Source organism: Sphaerodactylus townsendi, linkage group LG15, assembly GCF_021028975.2.
Source record: "Sphaerodactylus townsendi isolate TG3544 linkage group LG15, MPM_Stown_v2.3, whole genome shotgun sequence".
Taxonomy (NCBI): Eukaryota; Metazoa; Chordata; class Lepidosauria; order Squamata; family Sphaerodactylidae; genus Sphaerodactylus; species Sphaerodactylus townsendi.
In genome coordinates, this window is record NC_059439.1 from 598,444 (window position 1) to 619,298 (window position 20,855).

The 20,855-nt window shown below is 51.3% G+C and overlaps 2 protein-coding genes across 4 annotated transcripts in view; one reads left to right on the forward strand and one right to left on the reverse strand.

Annotated features, from left to right (window-relative positions):
• Nucleotides 1-10,563, forward strand: part of PLCD3 (phospholipase C delta 3) — a 71,672-nt gene extending 61,109 nt beyond the window's left edge. For all 3 annotated transcript variants that reach the window (XM_048517589.1, XM_048517591.1, XM_048517590.1), the window contains 5 exons: nucleotides 2,698-2,814; nucleotides 6,148-6,326; nucleotides 6,934-7,069; nucleotides 8,161-8,310; nucleotides 9,577-10,563. In XM_048517589.1, the coding sequence (XP_048373546.1) occupies nucleotides 2,698-2,814; nucleotides 6,148-6,326; nucleotides 6,934-7,069; nucleotides 8,161-8,310; nucleotides 9,577-9,665 (671 nt within the window). In that variant the 3' untranslated portion in view covers nucleotides 9,666-10,563. The remainder of the gene's footprint in view (nucleotides 1-2,697; nucleotides 2,815-6,147; nucleotides 6,327-6,933; nucleotides 7,070-8,160; nucleotides 8,311-9,576) is intronic.
• A 9,217-nt stretch (nucleotides 10,564-19,780) lies between these two features.
• Nucleotides 19,781-20,855, reverse strand: part of NMT1 (N-myristoyltransferase 1) — a 30,092-nt gene continuing 29,017 nt past the window's right edge. The window contains exon 12 of the mRNA XM_048518131.1: nucleotides 19,781-20,164. Coding sequence (XP_048374088.1) covers nucleotides 20,144-20,164 — 21 coding nt within the window. The 3' untranslated portion in view covers nucleotides 19,781-20,143. The remainder of the gene's footprint in view (nucleotides 20,165-20,855) is intronic.

Consider the following 20,855-nt stretch of genomic DNA (forward strand, 5'->3'; position numbering starts at 1 on the left):
GCACCATGCTGCAGTCTCTGAATTTCACCATTACCTGGGTCTACAGTCCCACTGCCAGCTGTTTGCAATCTCTGTGGGCTCCTGGCTTGTCGCGACCTCCCGGTAGAGGCTGCAGCAAGTTCAAAATTCAAGGCTTCTTGGTATGCCGTTTGAAAAGTCAAGTCTGTCTTTGCCAGCAGCAACTTTTGCAATGGTGCCTCTCTCAGGCCACAGACCAGACGATCCCTTAACATTTCTTCCAAATTGGAGAAATTACATTGTTGTGCCAACCGCCGTAAGACTGCAACATAATCTGCAATGCTTTCAGTCCCCTCCTGATCACGTTTATAAAAAAACACTCCGTCTAGCTATTTCTGACGGTTGGGGAATGAAATGGTTCCTTAATGCAGTCAGTATCTCTACAAGCGGTGTTGCTGATAAGTCCCTTTGGCTTATCAATGCTGAGGCGAAGTCAAACACCCCTTTACCACAGAGGCTCAAAAACACGGCTCTTTTCCTTTCTGGGTCTGTTATGCCATTTGCCAGAAGATAAAATTCCAATCGGGCCTCATAACTCTGCCACTTCAAAGGAAACTCCAAATTAAACTGTTCCAGCTGCCCTTGAAAAGCCATAATTTACTCACAGTCCTTGCTTCACAAAAACTTGCTAGACTCGTCATAAGTTTATCCTCGTCGCCAATATGTTATGTCTCAAAGAATCAGGAGTCGGAGGAACAAAACATGGTGCTTTATTTCAAAGCTGCTACTCACACATAGCCTAAAATCACTCTGCAGCTGTGCTCAATATAACACACCTACTGATTACCAATTCCAGTGCAACAGCTGCAGACTCTTAAAACAATACAGTACCTCACAATCAATACAATACATTACACGATTCATTTTCTCATGGGATCAGGGTGTCAGGAGAAAGCTTAGTTAGCTACAAAGCATGTGAAGCCATAAAGCAAATATCAAGGAAAGAATGTCCCAGTTGGCAGTGGTGACATATAGCAGGCGGGTTACATGTATCTTGTAGCAGCATCTGGTTTGTCGGTTCAAGCAGTGACAGTGAGGTTGGAATGCATCTCCATCACCTAGATACAATTCCCCTGACAGGGGCATGAAAGCAGTGGGAGGAAGGGAGACATCACCAGCTGGAGAATGGAGTTTGAGCAAGAGGGAAGGAAGAACCGGAGGCTGAGGGAGTGGGGAAGACTTCCCCCTCCCCCAAAGACCTGACGGGATTCCTCTCTTGTACAGGTATATTTGTAGAAAAAGTGTTGAGTCCAGTGGCACTTCTAAGACCCACTAAGTTTTCTTCTTGGTGAAAGTTTTCGTGTGCCCACAGGATATTATTTTTTTGGGGGGTGGGGGGAAGTGGTATGAGTTTCCAAGATTCAAACTCCTTCATTTGATTTAAAATCTCAAAACCCTCCCCTAAACACTTGGCCTCTGTGATGCTCTGGGACTCAAATCGAGCTGTGCTGCTGCAGTCCAACACAGCTGCCTTCTGAAAACAAGATATATTTCTAGCCTCTGCCTTCAGTAGACATCTGAGGCATCCCTTGAGGGGGACTCGTGTGCCTGCAGAGCTGCCAACCAGCGAGGCTGCGTTCCTGTTTTCTGTGTATGAAGTCTTGGAGGAGAAACCTCCAATCTGGACTTTCCGCCTCAGGGCAGGGTGAGCAGTAGGGCACTATTCTTTTCCACCGGTTGTGAGAAGCCGTTTCAAGTCAGAGAAAGGACTACCCGAAGTTATGAACGTCCCTGACTTCTCCTCAAAAGCTCTGGATACTCCCACCATGTTGTGGTTCACCAGAGGGGCCCACCTGATTCCAGATAAGAAAATGGGATGTATTTTCAGTGTCTGTCTAAGGAAAATGTCACTTAAAGGTGATTTTTGGTTGTAATTCTTTCGTGGTCACTGTGCTTTAAAGAAATCGAGGCCGGGGGAACGGTGTCCTTAGCATAAGCATTTTATTGTCATTGTGCACACACAACGAAATTTACAGCAGCATTCCTCGATGCACACAATTTCAGACTCATACCCCACCCTCACTTTCCCCTCCCTCCACCCATCCCTACACAGCCCCAAACACACCAACACGAAGCTGTGGAGTTCAGCGTAGCCACAGCTCTAGAGTAGAAGCTGTCTCTAAGCCTCTTTGTCCTAGTTTTGATAGACCTGTATCGTCTGCCGGATGGTAACAGTTCAAAAAGAGAGTGTGCTGGATGAGATAGGTCTCTCAGAATATTTTGGGCTTTTTTTAGGCTTCGGGAATTGTAGAGTTCCTCCAAGGAGGGGAGAGGGCAGCCGAGGAGTGATCACCCTTTGGAGCGCCTTCCTATCTGCCACTGTGCAACTGGAGAACCATACACAGATCCAGTAGGTTCAGACACTCTCTATAGCACAGCGGTAAAAGGACACCAGGAGTTCTAGCCAATAGAATGCCAGCTTTGGTGGAACAGAAAGAGAGAGGAAAAAAAACAGAGTTTGATTCTCCACCTGCCCCGCCCCCCAAAAATCCCAGTTAGGAAGAGATGGAGAGGACAACTGGTTAAAAAACCCAAAACAAAGTAGAACCAGTCAAAAGAGAGAAGGACATGAGTTGGCTAAAATGTAGGCCGTGGAAGTGAAGGTGGGTTACGGACACAGGTGGAGGATTTCTCCAGGATTGATGCAACGGGAAGCAGCCAATGTTCTCTGTCTTTCAGGAAACCTTTTTGTCCGCTACAACACACGACACCTCAGCCGTGTTTACCCCCTGGGGCTCAAGATGAACTCCTCCAATTACAACCCCCAGGAGATGTGGAATGCCGGCTGCCAGCTGGGTGAGTGGGCGAAGAGGGAGACCCAGTAGTGCCCTCTGGGTGGACCCTTCGGTAGACTTCATGGGAGAGTTCTGAAAGGTTGCATTGCAGGGAAAGGGACTCCAGAGGCCCTGCAGACCAAGAGGGTTGAAGGCAGAGGCGGGATCCAGCAGGTTCTCACAGGTTCCCGAGAGTAGGTTGCTAATTATTTGTGTGTGCCGAGAGGGGGTTACTAATGGGTGATTTTGCCACGTGGTTTTTGCCTTAGTTACGCCCCTCCTCTCAGCAGTAGCGTGCAGAACTTGAAGCAGTTTAGCAGGAGGTGCCCTGGCATCAGGGGCGTAACGAGGCAGCCCTGGGCAAACTGTAGCCCTGGGCAAAACCTGAGTTGGATGCCCCCCCCCACCACCATGGGCGGCCACTCCACCACGACCAAATTTTTTCTGCACCAGGACATTGGTGCCTGCAGGGTGTGCCCTTTTAGACATATCAGCACCATAATTTCAGCATATCATCAGGAGACTGTCCTTATGCTACTCCCCAAGTTTGGTGAGGTTTGGTTCAAGGAGTCCAAAGTTATGGACTCCCAAAGGGGGTGCCCCATCCCCCATTGTTTCAAATGGGATCTAATAGGAGATGGGGGCTACAGTTTTGAGGGTCCATAACTTTGGTCCCCCTGAACCAAACTGAACCAAACCTGGGGGGTATCATCAGGGCAGTCTCCTGATGAGTCCCTGAAAGTTTTGAGACTGTACCTTCAGAAATGTGCCCCCCCCAGCCTGCAACCCCCATGGACAGCAATACAGAAAACTCAATTCAGAACAAAGATTCTTGGGCAAATTTCTGGGATGTTCCTGCAGGGGGCACATTTTTGGATGTATCAGCACCAAAATTTCAGGGTATCATCTGGAAACTGTCCTTATGGTACTCCCAAATTTTGGTGCAGTTTGGTTTAGGTGGTCCAAAGTTATGGACCCTCAAAGGGGGTGCCCCATCCTCCATTCTTTGCTAAGGAGATGGGGGCTACCCTTTGAGGGTCCATAACTTTGGACCCCCTGAACCAAACTGCACCAAACATGGGGGTGCCATCATATCCAGATGATACCTTGAAATTTTGGTGCCGATACATCCAAAAATGCACCCCTGCAGGAACATCCTAGAAATTTGCCCAAGAATCTTTGTTCTTCATTGAGTTTTCTGCATTGCTGTCAATGGGGGTTGCAGGCTGTGGGGGGCACATTTCTGAAGGCACAGTCTCAAAACTTTCAGGGTCTCATCAGGAGACTGCCCTAATGATACCCCCCAAGTTTGGTGCAGTTTGGTTCAGGGGGGCCAAAGTTATGGACCCTCAAAGGTGTAACCCCCATCTCCTATTAGCTCCCATTCGAAACAATGGGAGATAGGGGCACCCCCTTTGGGAGTCCATAACTTTGAACTCCCTGAACCAAACCTCACCAAATGTGGGGGGTAGCATAAGGACAGTCTCCTGATGATACGCTGAAATTTCGGTGCTGCTAGCCTAAAAACTGTGCCCCCTGCAGGCCAAAAATGGAAAACCACTAAAATACCCAAAAACGAACCCAGCATTTTGATGCCCCCCACAAGGTGATGCCCTGGGCAGCTGCCCACCTTGCCCAATGGGCATTACGCCAGTGCCTGGCAGCCTGCACCTGCGTGCATTCGTTTCCCACCCAAGGACCGGCGCAGCAGTTGCATCCTTGCCATAGCCCTGCCCAGGAATGCCCCGCCCCCGGAATGCCCGGCCACGCCCCCGTCGTGCCCCGCCCAGCCCCATTGGCGCTACGCCACTGTTTCAATCCCACCACCATGGGAACCTGTTACTCAAATTTTTGGATCCCACCACTGGTTGAAGGCCTCCTATGCTGAGCCTGAATTCCCCCTTCTTGGGCCCCGTTGCTTTAGTCTCTCTCCTTTGGTTGTGGGGAGAGGAAGGAAAAGGGAGTCTGTAAACCCCTTTGAGTCCTGTCTCTTTTTGGGGAGCGGCGTGCACAGTTTCTTCACTTCAACGCTGCCCCAGGGCAGAGGTCAAAATTGCTGGGCCAGAAGGGCGGCTCCCTCTTTCAGTCTGAGCCTCAAATCTCAAGGCTGCAATAACTTTTTTTTGCTCTGCAACACCTGAGTGGACAACTTTGGGGAGGCTCGGCTGAGCAGCGATTCGTCACGAAGGGCCACTTCGGCTGCACGAGAAGGACCGAACCCTTGGCTCTTATGGTCCCCCCCCCCCACACTTCTACATGCCTGGCAGTTTCTGTTTGCCTGGAGCTTGAAACCCACACAAAGTTGTCCAAGAAAATAATGGCCACTCCAGGAGAAACGGCATTAATTTCATCTTCAGAGCAGATTACACAGTTCTGCATAGAGGGGTTTTTGTGCCAGCATAGCGGCCCCTTGGCTGCGTACGTCTCACCTCTCTCCCTTGTCTCTGTTACAATTCCACTCTGTCCTCCCTCTGGGAAGTTGAGGGGGGCAAACGCGGTCCTCTCCTCTCCTGCTTTGCTATGGAACATCCCATTTTGAGACAAGACTGAGAGGGAATGACGGGCCAGAGTCCCCCAGGGAGCTTTGTGACCGAGTTTGCCGTTGAACTCGGGTTCAACACCTTCTGGCTCTCTTTTGCCATTTACCCCTCAAGACCCTTCTGAAATTACAACTGGGTGAGGTGCAGATATTTACAAAATGGCATTATGACATCCTTTGTCCTATTCAGAAGCTTATAGGAAATTAAAAGGTCAACTATTGGATAGAGAGTTCTCTACCCTAATCACCACAGCCAAGAAAATGTGCTCCCCCCTGTATTTTTCTCTCCCATTTAAACGGGGCCACTTGGCACACTACCTGTATTGCTTAATAAACCCTGCTCAAAGGAGAGCCATAATGCTCGCCAGATTTAATGTTATGCCTTCTGCCTTGTTACATGGCAGATTTAATGAGCAGGGAGAAAGGCTAAGATTGTGCCCATGTAATGATGGTGGCTCCAGTTGAATCTCTGGCCCTACCAATTACTACACTGTCTCAGATTCAAGGAAATCAGATCCAAGTATGTGACTCTTACACCTTTCCATTTACCTGATCTCCCCGATTTATTTAGATTACACTACTTGTTGGACAACCCTGGTCCTTCTCTCTGTATGATAGTGGCAGACTTTCTCCTGGAAATTACTAAATGCCAGTAGATTTCCTTCCGCTTAACATTTATTTCCTGTATTGTATATGCTTTTTAATCTGTTTTTATTATTGTTGTACTGCTGTCTATGCCAATAAAGGCTTGCTTCTGCTTCTAAAAATTATGACATCCCTGGATAACCGCCTCCCCTTTCTGTGTCCACCTCTCAGTGGCACTTAATTTCCAGACCCCGGGGACAGAGATGGACCTCAACGACGGGCGCTTCCTGGTGAACGGGCGCTGCGGCTACGTGCTGAAGCCCGCCTGGCTGCGCCACAGCCAGAGCACCTTTGATCCCGAGTCCCCCCGGCGTGGCACTGGCCAGCGCCCCATCGCCCTCACGGTCAAGGTACAGCGAGTGGGGAATGTTTTTGTGGCAAAGGCGATGGGCTTTTTCTGTGTTTAGCTGCACACAGAAGCGAACGGGCTTTTCTGCATGTTCATTTTCCTCCCTTGCAAATCCCCGTTCTGCTTCCGGTGGCAACTCGTCTCGGGACCCTCTGCAACAATGACAAAAACCCGTTGGCAGCATTCACCGAGGAGCAATATTTCATTGTGTGGTGGGGCATTTGCTGTCGTCTTTGAAGAGCTGCGGAGTGTTTTTCCTGTGTGGGGACGGGGGGGGGGGTTGGCGAAGGGAGCCCAGCCCCTTCTCTGCTTTGGATAGCTTTAAAAGGGGCTTGGACAGATTTATGGAGGAGAAGTCGATCTCTGCCTCCCAATCTTGATCCTCCTTGATCTGAGATTGCAAAGGCCTGAGCAGACCAGGTGATCGGGAGCAGCAGCAGCCGCAGAAGGCCATTGCTTTCACCTCCTGCACATGAGCTCCCAAAGGCACCTGGTGGGCCACTGCGAGTAGCAGAGAGCTGGACTAGATGGACTCTGGTCTGATCCAGCTGGCTCATTCTGATGTTCTTTTGTTCTTATGACATTCCCCTTCCTCCGGCTTCCTCCAGGTGATCACAGCCCAGCAGCTCCCCAAGCTGAACAAAGAAAAGAAGTCCTCCATTGTGGACCCCTTTGTGCGCGTGGAGATTCACGGGGTTCCCGCGGACTGTTGCAAGAAGCAAACGGAGTATCGGCTGAACAACGGTAAGGCCGGGCTCAGGACGGGCAGGGAGGCCCCAGCTCAGAGGCGAGGCACCGGTATTGTCTGCGAGAGGTCCCAGTGGGGAGCAGGAAAGGACTTCAGGGCCTAGAAAGCTCTTTGCTTGAGACGCAGGGGAGTGGCATCCTGTTCAGGTAAACAGATCTGAGCTCGGTGAGCCAATACTCGGACAATTTAGGGCATTGCCTTGCCTTTTAACGGGATTGTCAAGAGCAGTGGCGCAGTGGTCAAGAGCAGCGGACTTTAATCTGGGGAACCAGATTTGATTCCCTGTTTCTCCCCGTAAAGTCTGCTGGGTGAACTTGGGCCTGTCAAAGTTCTCTCAGAACTCTCTCAACCCACGCAGAGGCAGGCAATGGCAAAACCATCTCTGAACGTCTCAGGCATGAGGGGTGGCCACAGGAGCTGAGACCTGAGACCCACAAGAGATATATGAAAAGCAGTTGCACAGTTGAGCTTTTCCTTTCAAAAGCATCTTCTAGGCCAGCGATGGCGAACCTTTTCAAGACCGAGTGCCCAAACTTCAACCCAAAACCCACATATTTACCGCAAAGTGCCAACACGGCAATTTAACCTGAATACTGAGGTTTTAGTTTAGAAAAAATGGTTGACTCCAAGGCGCGCATTACTCGGGAGTAAGTTTGGTGGTAGTCGGTGGCTTTGCTTTGAAGCAACCGTGCAACTCTTCCAATGGGTGAATCACAACCTAGGAGGGTTTAGAAGCAAGCCCCATTGCCAGCAACCGAGCTTACTCCCAAGAAAAGGATTGTGCTTTAGTTCTGCCCATGAAAATCTGTGGGGTTTAACAGCACTTAACAGGGTTACCTACAGATCGTCCCCAGCAGCCCAGGCCAGCCTAGATGTGTGTGTGTGTGGGGCGATTCCTCCCCCCACACGATGAACTCTGTGCGTGTGTGCCCACAGAGAGGGCTCTGAGTGCCACCTCTGGCACCTGTGCCATAGGTTCGCCACCACTGTTCAAGGCTTTCAAGCAGACCTCGTTTCTTTGAGCTTCTGACCCTGAGCAGCCGGCAAAACTGCCCCTCGCTTGAACGTGTCTGTCGCCCCCATGCAGGATTCAATCCCTGCTGGAACGAAACGCTCACGTTCCAGGTCCGGGTTCCAGAGTTGGCCTTGGTGCGCTTTGCAGTGGAGGATTACGACACAACTTCTTCCAATGACTTTGTGGGACAGGCCACTCTGCCACTGCCCAGCGTGAAGGAAGGTGGGTGTGCTTCTTCGGGGGTGTGTGTGTGTGTGGCTTTCACAGTAGCACCTGTCCTTCTCACTAGCAGCAGCTTCAAAGAAGCTGTTTCAATTATGGCACGTGAAGAAACAGTTTGCTCACCCCCCCTCCCCCAGCAACTTGCCCTTATATAATGCCCTTACATAAACCCATGGTGCGACCGCACTTGGAGTCCTGTGTTCAGTTCTGGTTGCCACATCTCAAAAAAAGGGTATCGAAGAGATAGAAAAAGTGCAGAGAAGGGCAACGAGGATGATTGAGGGACTGGAGCACCTTCCTTATGAGGAGAGACTGCAGCATTTGGGACTCTTTAGTTTGGAGAGGAGACGTCTGAGGGGGGATATGATTGAAGTTTTTAAAATTATGCATGGGGTAGAAAATATCGACAGAGAGAAATTTTTCTCTCTCTCTCACAATACTAGAACCAGGGGGCATTCATTGAAAATGCTGGGGGGAAGAATTAGGACTAATAAAAGGAAACACTTCTTCACGCAACATGTGATTGGTGTTTGGAAGATGCTGCCACAGGAAGTGGTGATGGGCACTCACCTGGATAGCTTTAAAAGGGGCTTGGACAGATTTATGGAGAAGTCAATCTATGGCTACCAATCTTGATCCTCTTTGATCTCAGATTGCAAATGCCTTAGCAGACCAGGTGCTCAGGAGCAGCAGCAGCAGCAGGCCATTGCTTTCACCTCCTGCACATGAGCTCCCCAAGGCACCTGGTGGGCCACTGCGAGTAGCAGAGTGCTGGACTAGATGGACTCTGGTCTGATCCAGCAGGCTCGTTCTTATGTTCTTAACTTGCCCTCTTCATCTTCATGGTAGCCAGGTGAAGATGCTTAGGAGGTTTTTTCCTAAATCGCAGTGAATTTCTGTCACAGCACGCTTGCCTGGCACATCGCCTTGGTGCTTGCTCTGTCGAACTGGCATTTTATTCCAGTCCTTATGTTGGCGATTAACGGGACAGAACTGGGCTCCTGTCTCCTCTCAAGCAGCACTGCCTGCTCCCCAGACGCTCCCGGCATCTCAGCTGGAAAGCTGGTGGGCTGTACGGAGCTGCCTGTAGTGCCAGCGAGGAGGCCCAGAGACATCTTTCAGAACTTTTTGTTCTGACTTGTGCCGGCCACGCATGCTGAGCACAGTGGGACAGGAAACAAACGTAAGTGCACACGGATGTTCGGTCCTGCCCCCCCCCCCCCCCCGCTCTGACGGGATTGCCTTCTGCCTTTTCCTCCCCTCCAGGCTATCGCCATATCCACCTGCTCTCCAAAGACGGCTCGCCCCTGTCTCCGGCCACGCTTTTTGTGCACATAAAATGCAGGAAGATGTGAAAAGGAGCTGACAAGATGCAACGGACTCTCCGACCGCAGCAGAAAAATGACCGAGCAGCTGCGCTAGTTCTTGGTGACACCTCCCCCTCCCCGTGAAGCCCTGTGGGCTCCTGAGCCACAAAGAGGAAGGGGCAGAAGCCCCCGTGGGCTGGGCTGAAACCGTGGCGTGGAAGTCGACCCTTGCTTGAAGGTTCCAACTCTGCTGGAGTCAGGGATCTGAGGTGGCGTGGAGTCCAAAAGCGGAAAACCTCTTCTGAACCCAATTTGGGGTGCCAGGAGGATGCCTTCTCTTCCCTTTCCCCCTGGGATAGCTTGGGAAATGGGCCGCAGGGAGGGGAGGTTCCCTTGGCTGAGTTTCCTACAATCGACACACATCTTACAGGTAGCAGTTAGAGAAAGGATCTGTTAAGCTGTCTTTCAGGGAACAGGAGTGCTCGTGTGAAACGGAACAGAGAACAGCCAGCCTGCAAAAATTCGGGCAGGTGTGCCCTGCCTCGGAGGCCTCCGTTGTCCCATGTGCAGCAGCATCTCCGTCACCGCACTGGCTCGGGGTTTGGCTGAAATTGCCAAAGCAGAATGGCCTGACGGAGCGTCAGGTTGGGTGTGTGGCAACAGAGGCTTTTTAGCTTATGCCTGGCAGATGTCTGTTCGAAGCCAGTGACGGCCACTGCATTTGAAACGGATAGCCCTGCCCCCCCACCCACCCCGTTCCAGCATCAGAGTCTCCAACAGCTGATGGTTTCCACTGAAAAAGGAGGTTAGAAAGAGGAAGCCCCAGTTTTAGGAGCAGCAGTGGCGCAGGAGGTGAAGAGCTCATGTATCTAATCTAGAGGAACTGCGTTTGATTCCCCGCTCTGCCGCCTGAGCTGCGGAGGCTTCTCTGGGGAACTAGATTAGCCTGTGTACTCCCACACAGGCCAGCTGGGTGCCCTTGGGCTAGTCACAGCTCTACTGACCTCTCTCAGGCCCACCTGCCTCACAGGGTGTTTGTTGTGAGGGGGGAAGGGCAAGGAGTTTGTCAGCCCCTTTGAGTCTCCTGCAGGAGAGAAAGGGGGGATATAAATCCAAACTCTTCTTCTTCTTCTATATGGCATCTCCTTGTAGCTTCGTGGCCACGGACAGCAGTGGGGCTGTTTTTATATGTGTTCTTTTGAGGCTGAGCCACCCACCCACAAACTTCATCCTGATGAATGAGTCCTTTTGAGTCCAGAGAGGAAAGCACAAACCAAACCACTGGCCTTTCAGAACCCTGGAAATGCACCAGCAACGACTGCCTCGCTGATTTCCATGTATGACCTCTACGGCTACGTGGGGCAAAATCAGAGTAGCTTCTGCAAACGCGCTCATTTCTCCTTTTTTAAAACGACCGCATCTTTTTTAGAAGCTCTTCTCTGCCCCCCCCCCCCCCCCACCTGCACCCCCGTTTTTTCACCCAAGAATAGCCTTCCCTCTGGCCGGCTCCGCTGGAGGCAGCTGAGAGCAGCTGTGGTTTGGGAGCTGGGTCGAGCGCTCTGCCCCTGGCGCTGCTGTGTCCTTAAGGCAGTCGGCGCTCAGCTCCCGGCCTCCAGAACGGAGCAGGGCTGCCTCCCCTCTTCCGTTCACCCTGGGCATTTTGGAAAGGCCGTCTCTGAAGCTCTTTGAACACCTCACCTGTCTGTGTTTCAGTTGTCTAAAAACACGCTCAGAAAGCAGGGGTTGGCCACTCGTGGCCCTTTTGCTAGACCTCACCCCTGAGTAGCTGTTCTCACCTCCACAGCCGGAGCCTCTTCGCTTCAGTCCCAGAGGGAACCAGGCCAGACAGGGGGGCAGCCCGCTGCTTGCTTGGCCTGTGAGCCGGGGGCTGAAAAGCAGCGCAAAAGGAGTTCTAAACTGCTCTGAAAAGCATCGTTCAGAACAGTTCTGCTGATGTAGATTAAAAACACACACACACACGAATGGCACAATAGAGGAAGTAAGGATTGACTTGTTAAATCTGAACGGTAGTTGTGTGCGTGCTTTGTGTTTTGAGGGGAAAGCACCAGCAGAAATGCTCAGCTGTTGCCTTTATTCTCAGATGGAGGAATTTCCCTGTGCCACGCTTGACCTCTCCTTGCTCAACAAAGGGCAGGCCAGGGGTGTGTGTGTGTGTATGTGTGTGTGTTCCAGTGCACCAAATCTGCTGTCTTCCTGCAGACACGGAAGCACAGGCACCGGTGGAAGCAGCTCCTTTTGAAACAGGTTTCCATCCTCCTCTGAAGAGGTCTCCGGGAAAGCCCTTCGATCCCTCCGTGCCCCCACGGGCAGCTCCTCTTTCTGAGCTTGTGGCAGATCGCTGCAGCCTCTTGAACGGAGGAGAGGAAGTTGAACGCCGCCACGTTCACTAGCAGAGTCCCTCCTTGGAAGAGCCCTTTCTTGCGCCCGTCTCCCAATCCCCCTGAACCTCTATACTCGTGAGTAGGACTTCATCCACAAGTAGACTCGTGAGCAGGTAGCAGCCACTGTTTGCAACGGTAGGAACATTTCCGGCTGCAGCAACAAACAGCTTCTTGCTTTCCTCTTCCTGAGCTGGCTACTGCAGAAACACAGCCCCCCCCCCAGCCCCTTTTCCACACCTGAACCCCTTTTCTCTACCCCCCCCAGCTTCTGCCTCTAAAGAGTGTGACTCCCCAAGTCGTGGGGTGATTTCATGATTCAGTCACTCAGATACTTTGTGTGCAAACCACCAGCATAACGAGGGAACGTGCCCCTACTTTGCGCCTACAACTGAGCACGTGGGCCAGGAAGCCTGGAAGCCACAAGCCGTCCTGATGTTCTCACTCATGCAGAAAAAACATTAAAAGGTGCTCGACAGTATTTTAAAGTTAACATTAGTAAGTCAGATATTAAAGAGAGCCCCAAACAGGCATCCAGTGCTTGATGCCAGAAGAAACGCACAAGGTAGATGGGCTGTGTATGAGAAAAGACAGAGGGTGGAATGAGACGTGGGTGTGTGGCTGTGACCAAGAAGTAGTGTTGGCTTCTGTTGCCTCCAGGAATCCTGTTAATGGTACTAGCCGGTGGGAGGGAGGAGGTAGAACATCAAGTCAAAGCTTGGAAAGACCCAGGGCTCAACTTCAAGTTGAGTTGGGGTTGCTGCTGTCAACAACAGTGTGAGGGAGAGGAGGCACCACAGACACCCCCTCATCGCTTTGGGAGTGTGATAAAAGAAAACACCAGCATGGACACTCACAAGGGAAGGGAAGGAGAGGTGGAGGAGAGGAAAGTGTGTGTGTGTGGGGGGGTATTTCTCCAAGCCATAGAAGGGGGCAAGATTGCAAGCAAAAAAGACTTCTGTGCTTTCCAGCGAAATTACAGGCTGTAGGTGGAGAGCTGAGCTCGGAAAGGGGGTCGAAAGCATCGTACGTTTATCTAAGCACTGAGAACCGTCATCTGTAAAGCAGGCAAATTATTTTAACGCACTACTTTAGCCAAACTAATATGTAAAAGAACACTACATAGTCTCGTAGATTCGTGGGCGCAAGGAAACCCCCACCCTTCTACCTGCATATGGGTACGGCACCGTAGCTGCAGCAAGAAAGGCTGTTCTAGTCCCTGTTTTATTACACCTTATATATAGACACTGAAACTATCCCTCTTCGTTTCACCGCCTCGGAAGAATGTTGTGCTTGCATCCCACTTAGCAACCGATGCAGCTTAACTCCCCCCCCCGCCCCCGCTGTCAACCAATGGCAACCCTGCAGGGCTATCCTGGCTAGAGACGTTCAGAGGTGGTTTGCCTCCGCACTGCAACCATGGAATTCCTTGGGGGCCCCCCTTCCAAGTTCTAACTAGAACTGACCCTGCTTAGCTTCTGAATCTGATGAGATTGGGCTAGCCCAGGGGCCTGCAACCTGTGGCTCTCCAGATGTTCATGGACTACAATTCCCATCAGCCCCTTGTAGTCCACGAACATCTGGAGAGCCACAGGTTGCAGACCTCTGGGCTAGCCTCAGCTATCCAGATCAGGCTACCCAGGCAGACTTTCACCTACAAACCCCTTTCCCCGCCCCAGCGCCTGAGGTCAGCCTCTCCTGCTTGCCAGGTGATCCCCACCTTTTACATATCCCCACCCTTTACATATTTGCAGGATGGAATTTCTCTCTGTGGCTAAGAGCAGGTGCATTCTGATCTGGAGGAACCGGCCTTGATTCCCAGCTCTGCCGCTTGAGTTGTGGAGGCATATTTGGGGAATTCAGATTGGCCTGTGCACTCCCACACACGCCAGCTGGGTGACCTTGGGCTAGTCACAGCTTTTCGGAGCTCTCTCAGCCCCACCCACCTCACAGGGTGTTTGTTGCGAAAGGAGGGGAAGGGAAAGGAGTTTGTCAGCCCCCTTTGAGTCTCCTACAGGAGAGAAAGGGGGGATATGAATCCAAATTCTTCTTCTTCTATTTAAAGAATCCGGGATGGGTTTCGGAGGCTGGTGCCACTGGGGAGATCGGAGAGGTCCCATTCTTTCTCTGAGAACACCATCCATTTGATAGAAAGGTCTAGCATTCGTCACGTTCTTTGCAGCTCGTTTTTGCACCCATCCTTTTTGCTGGATCATGCAAACCGAACTGTGAAGAAAGCAGAGTTTACAACTCAGGCATGGGCCCAGGCCCCGGGGGAGTGGTTTTAGCAACCGAGCCACCGCTTCTTTCTGATATTACAGGGAAAGAGAACCGTGGAACCCCCCACTGGCTTCTAGAATCTTGTGATCTCAATATGAAAGCAGCCGTTATTTATATATTGAATAGCTACAATAAAACTTCTATTTTAACAAGCGTGCCGCCTCATGGAAGTATTACTGTCAGCAAGTCGAACACACGTGGAACGCACGTAGCTGTGGAGAGATGAAGAAAGAAGCGGTGAACTGCCACGTGCCATGGTTTACTTCAGGCGGGGAGGGCGTCCAACGTCCACCTGAATGTCTCCCGTCCAAATTCCAAAATGCAAAACCTCTATTTCAGAATTTAATATTTAAATTGTGGACATACCAAAAAGCTTCAGAGGTAAATTCCTGATTTTGGAATGATTGGAATAAATAAGAGAGACGCGGGCTGACTCTGCCTGGCGAGGTTCTTGCAGCTTCAAAGAGAATTGGCCGGGGAATCTTTGGCTCATTCCGCACACGCAGAATAATGCACTTTCAAACTGCTTTCAGTGCTCTTTGAAGCAGTGCAGAATAGCAAAATCCACTTACAAACAGTTGTGAAAGTGGTTTGAAAATGCATTATTTTGCCTGGCAGGTTTTTCCCCTTTCTTCCCTCATTCCCCCAGCCATTTCTCTCCCAACTTCCACAGACGCCTACAGCTGCCTGTGCTGCTAGGTCATAACTGACTCATGGTGGACCCCAGAGGGATTTCCAGGCAAGAGACTTTCGGAGGTGGTTTGCCTTTGTCTGTCCCTGCATCGCAACCCTGGTGTCCCTGGGAGGCGGGATTCCTTGGAGGTGTCCCGTCCAAATACATCCTAGAGTTGCCCGTTTTAATTTTTGAGCTGAGAGCAGGCCGGCCCAAGCTCCCCGTGCTGAAGGACAAAAGAAGTTACACAACGTTGCACCCGTCCAGCACCTTAACTGAACCAGAGTTGTCACGCATGCCTGTTAGCATATCAGTCTGCGCTGCCATTCTCTGGCATGCTACTGCAGCTCGCAAGAGCCAGTGCGTGCAGCATTGCGTGTGTGATGGCTCCTTCTCTGCCAGCTTCCATTTTCAATTAATTGCTTCGAGGAGAGACCAAGCGGATGGAAGAAGCAGATGAAGGCAGGCTCCCAGCACCCCCTTTGTGGGGGGCAGAAGGGCACCGTCGGGCACCCTCACTGCCTAGGGAGGAGCTGGGTGGATTCTCACATGAGGAGTTCCACACATAGCCCCGTCGCATAGAACTAAAGAACTCTTGCTACAAAAAGCCACATGAAGAACGGCAAACAGGGCGATGCCTGGTGAGGAAACAAAAGGAGGAGGAGTTTAAGAACATAAGAACAAGCCAGCTGGATCAGACCAGAGTCCATCTAGTCCAGCTCTCTGCTACTCGCAATGGCTGCTGCTCCTGAGCACCTGGTCTGTTTGGATTTATATTCCCCCTTTCTCTCCTGCATAGGGAGACTCAGAGACTGACAATCTCCTTGGCCTTGCCCCCTCTATGCAGCTTTTCCTACTGAGGTGGGTGGAACTGAAAATACCTTAGGAGAACAATTCTTCCCAAGGTCTTCTTCATTAATGTGCCAAATTTTTAGGGCTAGTCTGAATTCCCCAGATAAGCCTCCACAGCGCAGGCGACAGAGCGGGGAATCAAACCCGGTTCCTCCAGATTAGATACACGAGCTCTTAACCTCCTACGCCACTGCTGCTCCTGAAATAGGAGGATCCTCCACTGAGAAACAGGCCCCGGGAGAGCGGAGGAGAGCACCAAGTGCAGGTGGGAAAAGCAGCCCTCCTGCCATGTTCCAGGATGAAAGTTTAGAACAAACATAAGCTCACTTCCACAGGGACTGGTAGAAAATGTTACTGCCGTGGGAGTTGGCATCTTTCGCCTACTGGGACATCCAGAAACAAGAGGCTCAGCCCACCCCAAAGGAGAGGTTGCTCCCATGCCACCTCTTGGGACCGCATGGCCTGGAGGGGTGGCAGAAAGTGTTGTCAGCAGACTTATGGTGACCCTGTCGGATTTTCCAGAGGTGTTCGGGGGTGGTTTGCCATCGTCTGCCTCCATGAAGGTCGAGGGAGTTCTGAGAAAACTACAACTGGCCCAACGTCGCCCAGCAGGCTTCCTGTGGCGGAGTGGGGCAACAACCCCAGTTCTCCATATTAGAATCCACCACTCCTGTGGCGGAGTGGGGAATCAAACCTGGTTCTCCAGATTAGCGTCCGCTGCACTTAAGCGCCACACCAGGCTGGCTCTCCCTGTGGGACAAATGGTACTGCCTGTTTTGGACAAGGTCTGTCTTAGATTGTAAGGCAGGAAAAGCCAGGATCAAAGGCCAGGGCTACTAGTTAACAATACTTACGCTGCAAGTACATGCTGCAAACGTCTGGTGTTTATCAAGCCAAAATAGATAAGCTCTTTGCAGTGAACCGGGTCTGCGTTCTTTGCCTATGTAGTCCAATACATTGGAGCAACCAATCGGTCCGAGCCTCGAACTTCTCGGTTGCAGGAAAGGTGGCGTGTCTTTCTTCACTCTCCCTTGAGGCACACGTGCTTATTTGAGATGCAGATGCTTATGTCATTGCCACAACATGTAAAGCCTTTTGCCGTTCAGGCTGTCCTGGGCAGTATTCAGCAATCTTACATCCCTGTCCAGGGTGCCCTCCAATCAAAGGCAGCCTCTGCCAAGGTGATGCAGTGTAAATGGCAAAGGTTGGATGCCGTTGGGCACAAAGGCCTGGGTGGAACCCTCCTGCCACACCTGTCCTGCCACCACTCAGCCTGTCATGGCTGATTCTGATGCTTAGTCCTCCACAACGGTCTGCTGGGCCACAGGGAAATTGGGCTAGAACCCCTCTTTAATGTCTGGCCATCAGAAAATCTTATCAATGTATGTGTGTGCGCGCGTAGGGGGAATTGAAGTTACGGAAACAACTGTCAGACTTCCCAGTGGATGGCAAACGCAGCACCCAGTCTAGCCTGGCAGACGTTGAAGGAAAAGCCTTCACTAGCGACTTAAAACTACTATCCAAGGAACTGTTAAGACCGACTGGAGGAAGAGCGAGGCAGTTGCAGCCTCCTCCCCAGGACAAGCACCTCAGTGGCTGCACAATGTCCTTTTGCGACCTCATAAAATATAAATGTTCCCTCCTCCGAGGGGTCTGTTCCACGCACGGCACAAATGGCAAGCAGGGATCCCAGAGCAGCATCTCACACAGTGTTGCAACAGGCACCTCCTTCGAGGTTTCAGAATTCCGTTATTTCCCTGCATTAGAAGTTGACTGGGTTATTCTTGATGCACACACCTGCCTGTACACAGGTGGCCTGAAAGGGGACCTGGCCAGATCAGGGGGTCATGCAGACAACCTGGCTGTTACAGCCCCTATCCACACTGCATGGTGTATGTGGAAACTGAGTGCTGCACTGTATTCACAGCATTGTGATGCAAAAACAGAGAGACACATTCTTCACCGCGACACGGGATTTTCCATACACCAGGAGTGTTTTATATAGAAAAGCATCCCATCATGTCAGCCCCTGCAAGCAGCCTAAATTGGTACAGCCCAGGCATAGGCTTAGCACCTCAGTGCTACCAATACAAGATGTTGCCGCACCTTCCGTTATGCTCACCTGTGAGAAATCCACCAGCATTACCCGTCTGCCATTTTCAGAGATCCAACCTTCCACATTATTAAGTGCCAAAAAGTCACGGTGCGCCAACCTTGGCCCTTCATTCCCGGCACAGGCCGAAGTCCTGGCCAGATCAGACCAACATGTTCACTCAACCATGCAAGGACGGATGGTGTCACCTGGGCTCTCCATCAGAGCATTTCTAACAGGAAGCATGCAAAGAGGAAATCATCGCTGCTTGGGAAGAGGGAAAAAAGCCCAGAAGAAGACTTTCTAGTGCCAGAGCTCCTAGCGAAGGTCCTCCACCCTGCTAGAGGGACTTGCAGCAAAGGTGCTGATGCTGAAAATGCAGAAACCCGCTACGCTCCTTGTTCAAATTAAGTCAAATCTGCTACCTCATGCTGGCCAAGTATTGGTACTTAGCAACAGGGAAAAAACAAACCAAAAAGGGGGTCACCTGACACCCCCCCCCTTCAAAAGCTGCAACTTAAGCTTGCAAATGTAACCCCTATGTTCAGAATGGGTTGACCCAGAAAGGGGTGGAGACTCAAAGCAGCAGAAGGCTGCAAAAACTGGTGAAGTTGCAGGAAGCCAGGCTACCAGGCTGGGACCTTGATTTAATTCTTTATAAGCTCTTAACACCTTGTTTAAGGTAACTGCAAAGTTGTTGGGAACTAGTGGGAAGGGAGTTGTTTATTTTTGCTATAATTGTAAATGTTAGAACTTATTGTTTCAGGGCTTGCTATGGATGTAGTTGATGGGAGTTCGTTAGGGGACCTTCATCATCTTGGATCCCATTCACCAAGCCTCTGAAGTCTTCATAAGCCAACCACCAGCAGGAAGAATTGGACTTGGCATTTATCAGTAGATTGTCAAGATAAGGACTTGAAATGCAACCTAGAAGAACTGTACATTGTTAAAAGTTAAATGTTAATGTTAAAAGTGTTATTTGTTAAGGAAGTAAACCATTTTGTTTTAAAATTTAGTTCTTTGCAACTCCTTCCAAGTTCTGCCCCCCAAAACCCGCAGTTAGAGGTTACACAAACAGGCAGCTTCACAAGGCCAGGTTTCACTCCAGCATATTCACCGACCGGCGACCCCGTTTCTTGCCACCCCGGTCTCCTCAGCAGCCGCCAGCCACACGGAAGGAACACAGACATTTCAAGAGTGGAAAATATAAAGAGTCTACAGGAGTGATGGCTGGAAGCAGCTCAAGGTATTTCGGATGCATTATTGGTGCCTTCTATTCTGCCTGCTGGACAACCTCAAACGAGGAGGAAGATCGGAGGCAGTGGAGTTGGGGTCCCCCAGAGAGCTCCACAAAAGGGCCACTCCAAGAGGGGAAAGAATGGCAGATTTAGTGGCTGGAGATCCAAGGGCTGCCTCAACAAATCGATCGGTGCGAGTCCACAAGGGGATCAGCTCTGAACATCATTGGATGGCAAAAGGAGGATTCAAGTCTTGGAGCTGCTGGGCAGCAAATCCCTCCCGCAGCCCCAAAAACAGCCCTTAAAGAAGAAGAAAAGAGGACTCTGCTTGGAAAGGACCGTTGCTCCACGCGCCAGGCAGAAAACGGAGCGACTCAGAGTCAAGACCAACCGTCTCTCAGAGCCACAAGGCAGCCTGAATGTCCTTTGGAGTACAGAAAAGCACCAGATGCAGCGGGTGATACAAGAGGCCAGATCAAAGTGTTTCGCCCCCTCTCCAACCCCCCCCCCAACAAAACAAAAAAAATCTGGGATTTCCCCCCCTTTGCATTATCAGCAAAGACAAAAAGGCGAAGCAGCCTCCATCTCTGTTTCCAGCAAACACCAAATATTGTTATAATATAGAATATATATATATATATATATTTATTTATTACTATTCACCCGTTAACTCCAATCTATGTCAATCGTGAACCAATTTTCAACAGTTACATTCCCCTGATCGTATTTGTACGAAGATGCGATTAACCGGGGGTTGGGGGGGGGGGCAGGGGTGAGAGGCCAACCGCGGGTGCCGACGGGCCGGGGTGCTCCGAGGCCCACGAGACAATCACCAGGTGTGTCAGTGGATGGTTCCTGTGGCCAGGCCAGCAGGCGCGGCCTCTTCTGCAAAAGGTCCACACCTCTGTGGGAAAAGGAACCACGAGGACCAATCCTTCCCATCTGGCCCGGCTCTTCGGTGGCTCCGCCTGCCCTTCTCTGGGTACGACTCACTACTGCAGCACCAGGCCCACCTGTGGAGAAAACGCAGGATGAAAGGCCTGCCCAACCTCACACCTGCGCACCAGAGGCCAGCTCAGCAGGCGATCGAATAGGCCTGAATCTATTTCTTCTGCCCCTTCAGATGCTACCTGCACATGGACCGGCTCCACAGAGAAGTAATCCTCTAGCACGGGGTGTGTGTGTGAACTCATTTGTGACGAGAGCTGGGTAGAGCATCCATGTGACTTGGTTGGGGGGGTGCGGGTGTGGCTGCCTCAACTGGTGAGCCCACGGCAAGCTCATCTGCACAGGCTGGCACTGGGGAGGGGGCAGTGATTCGCCAGGTGAGAGCATGAGCAGGTGGCGGGGGGTGGCGGTGCCTGCAGCAGGCTCACCAGGCCAGATTGGGGAGGGGGATTGTCTTAGCTGGCTTGCGGGCCTGATAAGCCCTCTCGAGGGGCCACGTCTGGCCCCCAGGGTGCATGTCTGACACCCCTGTTCTAGCAGCTACAACACTGGGCAGAGAGGTGGATGTACAGAATTCATTCTCTCGAGCAGGCACACAGAAAGGGCAACTGGTCAGGAGGTCATTTGCTGGGAGGGGGCACTGCTGGGGAGAGCTTGTGGCTGCTGCAGGTGCTGCTCCTCTGTTTCCCGGGCCTTGGAGCTCTGCGGCTGGGACGAGCTCTCAGACTGGACTCTTTCTGGTGCTGCCTTGGTTCA